The sequence below is a fragment of the Lithobates pipiens genome, unplaced genomic scaffold, assembly GCF_037356315.1.
Source record: "Lithobates pipiens isolate NorthernLeopardFrog02 unplaced genomic scaffold, aLitPip1_a1.2 Scaffold_10, whole genome shotgun sequence".
NCBI lineage: Eukaryota > Metazoa > Chordata > Amphibia > Anura > Ranidae > Lithobates > Lithobates pipiens.
Genome location: NW_027507686.1, coordinates 194,816,970 through 194,829,176, shown reverse-complemented (window position 1 = coordinate 194,829,176; position 12,207 = coordinate 194,816,970). Strand labels below are relative to the sequence as shown.

Sequence of the window (12,207 nt, the reverse complement as noted above, 5' to 3'; positions counted from 1 at the left end):
TCTTCTTGAGCTAGTCCTTTGTTGCCTTGGCGGTATGTTTTGGGTCATTTTCATACTGGTAGAGCTATTCATGACCCATCTTCAGTGTTTTGGCTGAGAGAAGAAGGTTCTCATCTAAGATTTTACAAAACATGGCCCCATCCATTAGCCCCTGAATGAGGCAAAGTGAGCCTGTACCTTTAGCAGAGAAACAGCTCAAAAGCACAATGTTTCCACCTCTGTGCTTGATTGTAGGCATGGTGTTCTTGGAGTCATAGTCAGTACTTTTTTTCCTCCAAACACGACGAGACGAGTTAATGCCAAAGAGCTCACTTTTGGTCTCATCTGACCACAGCACTTTCTCCCAATCCTTCTCTGTATCATTTAGATGTTCATTGGCTAACTTCAGATGGGCCTTTACAAGTGCCTTCTTGAGGGGGACCTTGTGGGCTCTGCAGGATTTTAATTCATGGTGGCGTATTGTGTTACCAATGATTTGTTTGGTGACTGTGGTCCCAACTGTCTTGAGATCATTCACAAGCTCCTCCTGTCTAGTTCTGGGACGATCCCTCACTTTTCTCGTGATCATCAGACCGAGGTCGATTGATGGTTATTTTGTATTTCACTCCCATTTTAAATAATCACTCCCAACAGTAGTCTCCTTCTCACCAAGTTTCTTGCTGATGGTCTTGTAGCCCATTCCAGCCTTGTGCAGGTCTACAATCTTATCCCTGATGTCCTTTGACAGCTCTTTGGTCTTGCCCATGATGATGAGGTTTGAATGGAAGAAAGAGATTCTGTGGACAGGTGTCTTTTATACACATAATGAGCAGGGCTCTTTAATTAATCTTTAATATTGATTGGACCCTGGACAAGAATTTTCTTGGGCCCCCCCTCATGCAATTTCACTCTCCATCTGCTCTGAGACATACAATAAATAGCTGCTAGACTTAAAATAAGTTTACTGTATCAGATCAGGCAGCGATTGCGATTGGTTGTCATTGGTTACAGCATATCATTACTGCTTAATGCCTGGTTGCTAGAGGTTACAGTACATATTATGGTTCACTGATTAGTTGCTAGAGGTTACAGCAAATGATTTCTGCTTGTTAATTGGTTTCTAGAGATTAATGTGCAGTAATACTGCTCACTGATTGGTTGCTAGAGGTTACAGCACATCATCTCCTCACTGCAGGGGAGCATGATACACATATGAATGCCACCTTTATTTACATATCAATGCCGCCGGCCGCAGCTATTTACTTAGTATTGCCACCGCTATTTACATATGAGTGCCGGTTATTTACATGTAAACACAGGGTCTGCAGGTGAGTCATCTGTACACAACAATAGGGCAGAACTGGGCAGCATTAGTACCAGCACTTTACACTGAGATATCGGGACACAGCACAGGACTAAAAAGGGACAAGGGAATTTAAACTGGAATAGTTGGCAAGTATGAGGCAGCTAAATTGGGCCCTACAAAAATGGCAGGGCCCAGGACAGCTGCCCCTTTTGCCCTGCCTTAAAGACAGCCATGATAACGAGTTGTTGTTAGGAGCGCCTTCTTAAATTGACAGGACTAATCTGTGTATCACATGAGCCAGTCTGTGGGAGCTAGAATTATTGTTGGTTGGTAGGGGATGAAATACTTATTTTACTCGCTGAACTGCAACTCAATTTATAACATTTGTATTGTGTGTTTTTTCTGGATTTTTGGTTGATATTCTGTCTCTATCATTTAAAATACACCTTCATTTCTTTTTAAGTGGGCAAACTTACAAAATCTGCGGGGATCAAATAATTATTGTTGCCACTGTACCTACCCTGCAATCTTTAGAAATTGGAAGCAGTATAGTCAGATCATGTGATGATATTTTATAAGATGGGTTCAGCATTTTTTTTAATTAAGTAAGTAAAGTAAGGGTGTATTCACAACTGCAAATGCACCCTGCTTAGATGTGAGAACCCTAGTAGGGTACAGCTGCTAGAGCTGGCAGCCTCCCATTGCTTTCAATGGGCTGCCTCTCGCAGCCAATCACGGGAACTCCTGCTGGGGCGCTCGCAGCTAGTTGGATGCAGGCGTGAATGCACCCCAATGAATGCTTATTTTGGGGGCTTATTTGCTGAAATATGGTACTGTATTGGAACCTTGATTTCTGCTTTAAATTGCAAAAGGCAGTTAATAAATCAATCAATCAAGTCAACTTTTTTCAAAACATGAACTTTATTTATTGTGAATATTAAGAGGAAAGACATGTATTATCAGTAGCGCCTGTGTTCGCTTCAGGTTGTGTAATGGGAATAGCAGAGCTGATTGGTGCTGTGAGCTGTGTTTGTGTTTTATTAGGCAGTTAGAGGACAGAGACAAGATAATCTTATATTGACCTCCCAGCTGAATGACAAGGATGGATCACTGCTCCAACTGCAATTAGAAATGAAGACCTTGACTCAGGTGAGAATTCTGCAAAACCAAGTTTGGAAACACATTTGCACATAGGACAGAGCTAGTATGAAGAAGCACGTGAGTCCCTCCAACGTAAAAGTACAGCTGCTAGGTGATTGGCCCAGCTTGGTCACACGGTCCTTAGCTGGAGCTTATAATAGGCTTCTTTCTGTACTCTTGGTGGCGGAATGAGGCAGCGAGGAAGCAAAGGAGAGAATATGCTGCTGGGAAGAAATCTGTGCATTTGAAAATCATAGGTCTGCTTTAAAATGCATTGCACAAAACTGTCAATTGAACCTCTTAATTCATAGGGGGAAACATAGTCTTAAGCCGCGTACACACGGTCGGAGAATCCGTCGGAATGCGTCTTATCGGACCGTGTCGTCAGGTAATCTGACTGTGTGTGGTATGCATCGAACTGATTCCGTCCGAATCTCCGTCCGACCCAATTTTCCAACATGTTGGAAATATTTCCCGACCAACTGGACCGGTCGGACGTAATCCGATCATGTGTAGAGAATTTTGATCGGACCAAGTGCCACGCATGCTCAGATCAAATTCCTACATCAAAGCTCTTGGCTACTAGCCTGAATCTAGTCCCATCGTAACGAAATTACGTCATCACGTTCTGAAAGATCGGATTTCCGACCGTGTGTATGCAACAGCTTGGGACACAATCCGTCAGACTAAATCTGACGGACAAAATCCGACGGATTTGGTTGGCAGAATCTCCGACCGTGTGTACAGGGGCTTATTCTCTAGGTTTCTCTTTTTTAATTTGGACATAATATAGCTATAGTGCCTAGAAATGCTTGTTAGAAATGTAAGGCCCAGTCAGACCTATGCATTATTGTAACATGGTAAAATGTGCATTTTAGTGCAAACTACCACATCAATTCATTTTGAATGCCACCCCAATGCGTCACAAAACATCTACAGAACACCACCATGTGTTGCGTTGCAGTGTGCTGCAGAAACCCATGAAAAATTCACTGAACACAAATATAACTATAGAAACCGAATCTTAATTTTTTTCTAGCTCTTTTCAATGCCAGTTTGCTAGTTTTTTGGCATACATAGCTTGGCACTGGCATGGGGGACATGTATCAATGCAAAAAAAAAAAAAAGTTATAAAATTTAAAACTGGGATGGGATTTACTTCCTCTTTTGCTCCACGCAAGGCCTGTAAATTAAATAACCACCCCCTGCACATCTGCATTTAGGCTGGAAGTAAGGAAAATCAGTAATATTTTTAGAATTTGCTCTGTCCTTTAGACCAGGGGTTTCCAAACTACAGCCTATGGGTCAGATCTGGCCTGAAATGATATTTTATCTGGCCTTCGGCTGGAGTCAGTGGTATATCCTCAAAGTGCAAAGAAAAATTGAGGAATCAGATCAGCTGAGGTTGCCTGTGGTCTCTACTCCAACCCAATGTAAGAGGGACACTGATAAGGACCGTGATGTACAAGGGGACTCTGATGGGGGCCCTGATGTAAGAAAGGAATCTGATGTAAGGGGGGCCTTATGTAAAGGGGGGGCTCTAATGGGGAGCGTGATGTAAGGGGCACTCTGATGGGGACCTTGATGTAGATGTAGGGCGGGGCTTTGCTGTAAGGGGACTCTGATGAGGACCCCAATGAAAGGATTCTGATATAATAGGAAACTCTGACATAAGGGGGGGGGGCTCTGATGTGGATCCGGATTTAAGGGGGATTCTGATTGAGTCTCTGATGTAAGGAGGGACTTTGTTGGGGACTGGGATGTAAAAGGGGACTCATTTATTTATAAAACAGTTTTTTTTAACCCGGAAATTTTAGTAAAATTTATTATATGGCCTTGTACTGTTATTACAAACCTTAGCTTAGTCTGATATTGTCTCATCAAACCACCAGTTTAGCTAAAAAGGAAGTAAGGTAGAATAGTGCAGCACAGCGAAGCCTGGAGAGAAATTAAAATTCTACAGTATACAAGTATATTTAAAAATGTCAGTTTTACCTGAGTCTAACTTCTGCTTAAAAATAGGATTCTTATAACAGCTTACCTGTAAAATCCTTTTCTTGGAGTACATCACGGGATATAAGTTAATTAACTTCTTGTTGAAACTGGATGATAATAGGTCCACATCTGGGGTACACCATTTTTGGCAAATTGCCTGAAAGATGTCGGGGTGTAGAGACCATTCCCCTGGAAACAGCTGCTGGTGGCTTAAGAAATCTGCCTGCCAATTCTCTACGCCCGGAATGAAAACTGCAGATAGGCAAGGTACATGTTTCTATGCCCAAACCAGAATATGGTTCACTTCCCTCTGGGCGGCTGCGCGACTTCTGGTGCCCCCTTGGTGATTGATGTAGGCTACTGCTGTAGCATTGACAGATTGAATCCTGACGGGCCAATTCTTTCACCTGGATGTACAGGCCCATAGAGCCAGACATGCTGCCTGAATCTCTAGGGTGTTGATGGGCAATGTCTTCTCGAGCTTGGGCCATTTCGCTTCGACCATAGCCTCCCCAGCCTGACAGACTGGCATCCGTTGTCATAATCTTCCAAGTAACCAGCATGAAGGATTTTCCCTTCTGCAAATTCTTGGCTACCACCACCAACTGAGGTTCTGATGAACTTCTGGGGTCAGATAGATCGGTAAGTCCAAGGCTTGGATTTTCTTGTTCCAAGCCGACAAGATCCTGTTTTGCAACAGTCTTGAATGAAATTGGGCATAGGGGACTGCTTTGAATGAAACCACCATCTTCCCCAATAATCTCATGCATAGGCAGATGGAAGGATTCTTCCTCGCCTTGATCTGCTGGACCAGCTCTTTTATAGCAGTGACCTTTGATTGGGGTAAAAACACCTTTCTCTGGACTGTGTCTATGACCAGGCCCAGGTACTCTAGACTTTTTTCTGGCTGTAAGGCTGATTTCTCTAAGTTGAGGATCCACCCTAAGTGTTCCAGATACTTGACCGTGGTGGACATGCTCTGATTTAGGTGAGCTCCCGACTGATCTACTAACAGTAGATCGCCAAATATGCCATCACGGTTATACCCCGGGTCCTTAGCCTTGCCAGGAGTAGGACTACCACCTTTGTGAATACCCGAGGGGCAGTAGCCAACCCAAACTTTTGGTGAGCGGGAAACATGGGTGCCATGTAGATTTGCATCCCTGATAATTCTTCCCCCGGTAGGGTGGAGACTACTGACCGGATTGACTCCATCCAGAAAGAACGGATGTTTAGGAACTGGTTTAGGTTTTGGCACCGTGAAGAGATTTGAATAAAATCCCATACCCTGAGCGGTCTAGTGCCAGAAACAAACACTTTCTTTTTGTCAGGTCTTTGGGCACATTTGATTTTAGAAAATGGTATGGTGGAAACTCCCGAAACTCCAGTTTGTAACCTAGAGATACTTTGATAATGACCCATTCGTCCTGGATCTCTACCTGTCAAGCCACTGAAAACGGCAGAAGCCTTCTCCCACCCGATCAAGTGGGGACGCTCCATCAAAGGGAGGCCTTGGGACTCTGCTTTGTAGGCTTTTGTCCCCAGGGCTTCTTTGGCACCTGGGTCTGAGGTCTACTTCTAGGAGCTGACAGCTGAGGCTGTCACAACTGCCAGGAGGCTGTTGCCCCTGGACTTGGAGAGGATGTACGTTTAAAGGAAGGATGTTTACACTTCTTTTTCACTGGTAAAAGGGTACTTTTACCACTTTAAATTTTTTCAACATATTTGTCCAAATCCTCCCCAAACAGCCTTTCCCCATGAAAGGGGAACCCAGTCAACATCCTTTTGCATGGTGACTCGGCTGACCAGGGCTTTAGCTACAGACTTCTGCGCATCTTGACTAGCAACAGAGCGAGGCAAGATGTTTGATGAATAGAGTCTTTAATAGCGTCAACCACAAAACATAAGGCCCTGGACAGATCAGTCATGTCCCGGGCCTGTTGAGCAAGCGCTTATCTTATTACCTGCTTCATTTGGTCCTTTAAGGATTGACAGATGCCAATTGCTGCCACTGCAGGCTGAGCTACCACACCGGTCACAGCAAATGAGGTTTTGAGCAAAGATTCCAGTTTTTTATCCACTGGCTCTCTAAATACCTTGACATTGTCCACTGGACAAGTTAGGCTTTTATTTATGCAAGAAATAGCCGTGTCAACTGCTGGCACCCTCCATTTCTTAGTGAATTTTTCCTCCATGGGATAAAGTAGAGAAAACATTTTAGGAGGAAGAAAATGCTTATCTGGGTGTTCCCAATCATATATAAGCTGTTCCAATAACAGGTGGAGAGGAAAAGAATGTAAAGCCTGAGTGGACTTTAAAGACCCCAAAGAGGGAACCGAAGCTTCAGTTGCCACAGTAGAGGGTAACTTATAGGCTGAATGAACCATCTCTGAAAGGTATTGAACCTGCAACCTCTGAGATTGCGAGGCTGAGACAGGCTCTTCTGAGACTGTCTCTTCTGTAGAGGAGTCATCAGACTGTCCCTCTTCTCAGTCCTCTGATGGTGATTCTACATCATCTTCCCATTGTCTCTCTGCCTGGGAGTCCAGGGAGGGAGAAGAGGACCTGACACACTTTTTTCTCCCATTTTGGGAAGATTTAGCAATTAAAGAGGCTAAACTCTCTTCTAAGCCCACCAAAGCCAAAGCAAGAACATCCTCAGTGAGGTATGCAGGGGCTCAGATGTTAGAAGAGGCAGCAATACCTGATAGCGCCAATGGCTCATCCTGGCCGGCTACATCGGGTCTTTCCAGAGAGGAAGGTACTGCGGATGCATGCCCAGAATCCTCAGACCCTGAAGGTGATGCTTTGGACCCCCTTTTGCTGCAACCGATCCCCCTCTGTGGGAACGCATAGTCCTAAGCACAAATGCAGAGGTACTAACCCAAACGCATCACAGTCTTAGTCCAGATATATATATACACTGCAATCACTTGCCCAGCCTGATGCTTAAAGTAAATGTGCCCCCTTAGGAAGTGCCTGGTTCCACCACCTTACATGCCCCTGATGCTCCTGTGCACCACTGACTTCTCAGCCCAATATAGTTAGGCTTTTAAAAACTTTCAGCCCTCAGCACGCCATGCACGCCGAACTCACATGCACATCAGCCTGCATCTTGGCCCTTCCCGCCGCCTATCATATCTTATTTAAGACATGGATGCACGCTTACCCCCAAGACCGCTGGTGGGGGGGGGGGGGGACAGGAAGAAGAAATGAGCCTGATGGCTAGAGAGTGAGGAGAGGCTGCTGCCACACTGTTACACTGTGAGGTAAGGTAAATATATCAGGAATGTGTTTTGAGTTTTCACACCCTCTAGTGGTGAAAAATAGGCACGACACAATTTACTTAAAAATAGAAGAAATCCATAGGATTTCCTTAGGATTGTCTTCACTTACCTTATCCCCGCCACAGGATACTGCTGAAGACCAGACAGACCCAATCTTCACCCATCACGGCGGGCCCATTAATGACAGACCTTCAGGGACTGGGACCTCACTTACGGGGTCCTCTTTCCTGGACCCCATATAGCACCCTGCCAGAAAAGAAAACCTTTAGGTATTCAGAAGAAAGACGAAAGTGCTGGATCTCAGGGGGCCCAGCTCTCCAGGGAGAAGCGTTACGGGCGTTCTTCTTTCAGGAGGCCTGGGTACCATTCCTTTGCCTTATCAAGGCACCTTGAATGGATCCGGTTGCATAGCTCCTTGACTCAGATAGGATCCTGGCGGATCTTTTTCTTTAGAACTTCTTTACCCGTGACCAACACCTTAGACACTGGTGAAAAAACGGAGGTACTCCCTGTAATGGGAGGGGTTATATAGGGAGGGGGACTTCATGTCTTGGGTGAGCCAGTGTTTATCATGTGAAGGTGGCCTATAACCCACATAGCAATTACTATGGCTCTGTGTTCCATGATATACAATTAAGAAAATGTACCGGTAAAGTCCAAATCCAATCTACTCATACCCTGCCTTGTATGTGTTCATATCTTCACAAATTCCAGACCTTGCTGTCTCAAACTGTTCTAGCCCAATATAAAATGCTATTTTGTTAAAAATTCAAGACAACTCTGGAGCCTATTTTATTAATGCTATTAAAATGATTAACCCGTGCCATGTTTCATATTTCAATAAAAGTGGGTGCGCTGTCCCTTTAAAATTCAAAAGTTCTTATTTAGTGACAAAGATTATAAAAGTGAATAAAGCAAAAAAAAGACAAATATATGTATAATGTCAATACAGATGTATACATATTCTGGTGAACAGTCCCAAATCAAGATGGAGGATTAAAGGATAAGAAGACACACTTCAAAGTGTGAGATGAAGAGCATTCAGTGCAGCAGGAATAACGGGTGCCAAGGAGTCACACCGCCCACATGTAATGTAAACTCCTTACCGACACTGATCCCACTTAGAGATTATGAGGCGCCTTACTATCCCACAGCACCAAATGTCCAGACACACCACTCCATCTAAGAATAATCCTGTGTAAATGTGCTCAGCACAGAGGAAATAAAAGCAAGAAAGGACCACAATAGTGCAGTATTTTTAAAATCATGGACTTTTAATAAGGTCACAGTTATGTAAATGATAAGCACCACCAAATTCCCACCAGCGTGCATGCAGACATCACCTGTTCAGCCCCAGTCAACGTGTTTCCCTGTAAAATGCGTCTTCAGGAGATAGGGGCGCAACACAGAGATGAAAAATCTTCCTACATAAGTTTTACACGTATATCTGCTGTCTTCAGCTTTATATAATGTTTAGAAAGTGCACATTGTGTTACAATTTTCACTTCCTCATTCAGCAGTAGCAGTGTAGCTTTGGATAACACTGGGAGACAGCTAATTGGAGGAAAGGCACACACCCCCTTCCACATAGGCAGAGACTTTCAAAGCTCTGCTGTGAGTAGAGCAGCTTTCTGCTAATCTATTTATAGCACCCACCCTGACAGAAGATTCAGGCTGGTTTTATCTCATGTGTTGCAGAACTTGTCAAACGTTACTGTGCTGATAACAGAAGAACGGAGTAGGAGAAAGACATGGGACTTAGTGCTTTGGAGAGAGATAAGAAAACACTGTAGATATGTTTGCCCAGCTCAAATTTCATGAATCCGGTTTACATCCACTTTAAATACAGTCCAGGAAAGGGATACTCATTCACATATTAGCTGCTTTTTTAGGATTTGGACACACATTGCCTGCTCCGCCTGCAGTTTCCCCCTCCTGGACTTTTTTTTTTAAAGGAGTAATGGATGATTATACAGGGAAACACGTGGGCTGGGGCTGAACACATGACATCTTTATGCAGGCTGGCGCTGGTTGTGCTTTTTGTTAGTTACATGCCTGTGATTGCCTTTTTATTGTGAGAACATTACCTTATTAAAAGTGTATGATTTTAAAAATGCTGCACCATGGTGGTTCCTTCTTCCTTTAAATCCCTCTGTGCTGAGCACATTTACACAGGACCATACTTATACGGAGTGGTGTGTCTGGACATTTGGTGCTGTGGGACAGCTTGGCGCCTCATGATCTCTAAGTGTCTCTGGTAAGGAGTTTACATTACATGTGGGCGGTGTGATTCATTGGCACCCTTTTTTCCTGTTGCACTGAATGCTCTTCATATCACACATTGAAGTCTTATCCTTTTGGGTTTTCCATCTTGATTTTCGACTGTTCCCCAGGATATTTATCCATCTGTACCGATTATGTACATTTAAATATTTTTATTTTTTTTGCTTTATTCACTTTTATAATCTTTGTCTTTGTCACTAATTTTGCTTTGCTTTATTCACTTTTATAACCTTTGTCACAAAAAAACACACACTCGTATATGCTCTTGCATTCATATTTGAATTGTCCATATGTACAATTATCCATCTGTATGGATATATACACTTTATATGTTTTTTTTTTTGTTTTAAGTTGAGGGTGAATTATCATATTATAATACATATACTTTAATGCAGCGTACAAACGACCGGACTTTTCGACGGACTAGGTCCGACGGTCTTCCCGACGGACTTTCGGCGGAGGTCCGACTGACTTTCTGAACGAAACGGACTTGGCCACACACGACGGGACTAAGTCCGTTCATTTTTAATGTGATGATGTAAACGGGATTAAACAAGGAAGTTCAATAGCCAGTAGCCAATAGCTGCCCTTGTGTCGTATTTGGTCTGTCAGACCAGCACACAGACGAACGGTTTTCCCGATTTTTTTAGTCCGCCGAATAGATTTGAAACCTGTTTTATTTCTAGTTCTGTCTGACTTTTGGGAAAAAAAGTCAGCTGGAGCCCACACACGATCGAATTGTCCGACGGATTCCGGTCCGCCGGACCAAGTCTGACGGAAAGTCCGATCGCGTGTACGCGGCATTAGGGTGTCTTTTGACACTTCTAAAATAATACTTTACTGCATTATTGCTTCTTTATTGAATATTTATTTATTTGTTTTTAAGCAGGTCATTTTTATTATTGCAATTTACAACAAGACTGAGATGCAAAAAACATTTCCACTAAACATGCGGAAATACAAAACAGACATTTTGAGAAAAAGAAAAAAAAATTTAAAATATGCAACTTTCAGATTTTACAAACATTTTAATGCGAGACTTTCCAAAATATAGCAGTGGGTTGACAATGGCAATCCTCTTATTGGTAACAATTTGAAGCAATAACCTATACTCAATTTTGTGACTGTACCAGGAAGGCATGTGCAAGCATTTATCCCAATTAAGGGGCCTACACTACTTCTACCTTTCCACAGTATTATCTGCAAGCATGGTAGAGTGCGTAGACAGAATAAATTCCAGCCATAGCGACCACATTTAAAAAAAAAATTTTGGTGCATTTCCTATGCTTGTATGTCAGTTATTATGTTTTTATTTTTAATTAATTATTTATTTTTAAATTGTATGCACTAAGCTTACACTATTGGTACCTTCTCATGTTATAGTAATAGTATACGGTATAACTTTATTGTATGCACAGTAGCACTTTTGAATTTTAAAGGCACAGCTCGCCCGCTTTAGATAAAAATCATTTTTTTTTACGTCTAGTATTTAGATCGTGTATGTAGTGGATGCAGCAGTCCTTATTGATATTTTATTTGCTAGTGCAAGGAATTAATTTAGTTTGTCTTTATTATTAAATTGTTAACCTGTAAGATAATGTACATCGTGTAAAAAAAAGGGGTTTGTCTGAGGCCTGTAATTAGTAGTAGTAGTTTGTCTGTGTTGCTCTTTGCAGCGCATGATAACGTCAGTAATCAAAACCAGCATATTGCTAAATTCATAGCTAACTGAACAAAGCTTGGAGCATCCCATATACACTAACTGAACAGAAAGTTTAAATTATACCAAATATTCAACTGTCTTACTTAAAGGCTGGCTAGATGATTATTGTAATTGTTAGGAATCATAGCAGGCACTGTTAGTCTAACAACTAAAGGTTTATGTTAGTCTAACAACTAAAGGTCTATATTATATGGGGCTTTGTATTTCTGGGCCTCCTGCCAGCTTGATGGATAATCTGTAAGGGAAGAGCAGAATCCAGGAGCAGGCAGTCTCCGGGGTCCTTACCATATATGGAAGAGAGCGGTCCGGGTGCCTAATTTTAGCAAAAACACAGCCGCTTACCTTTTAAATTAAGGTCATTGTGATGAAAGCCTGGTTTAATTGTTTAATTAAAGAAAAAAGTATCAGCTCTTATCTGAGCTATTGACTAAATTAACACTGCTCTGATTTATTAGAAGCAAAGCTCTAATAAAGATAAAACATTAAGAGATCTA

The 12,207-nt window shown here is 42.6% G+C and overlaps 1 protein-coding gene across 1 annotated transcript in view; it reads left to right on the top strand.

Annotated features, from left to right (window-relative positions):
- Positions 1-12,207, top strand: part of LOC143937504 (PRKC apoptosis WT1 regulator protein-like) — a 96,449-nt gene that overhangs the window by 58,443 nt on the left and 25,799 nt on the right. Inside the window, exon 6 of the mRNA XM_077460814.1 lies at positions 2,330-2,434. Within this exon, the coding sequence (XP_077316940.1) occupies positions 2,330-2,434 (105 nt within the window). The remainder of the gene's footprint in view (positions 1-2,329; positions 2,435-12,207) is intronic.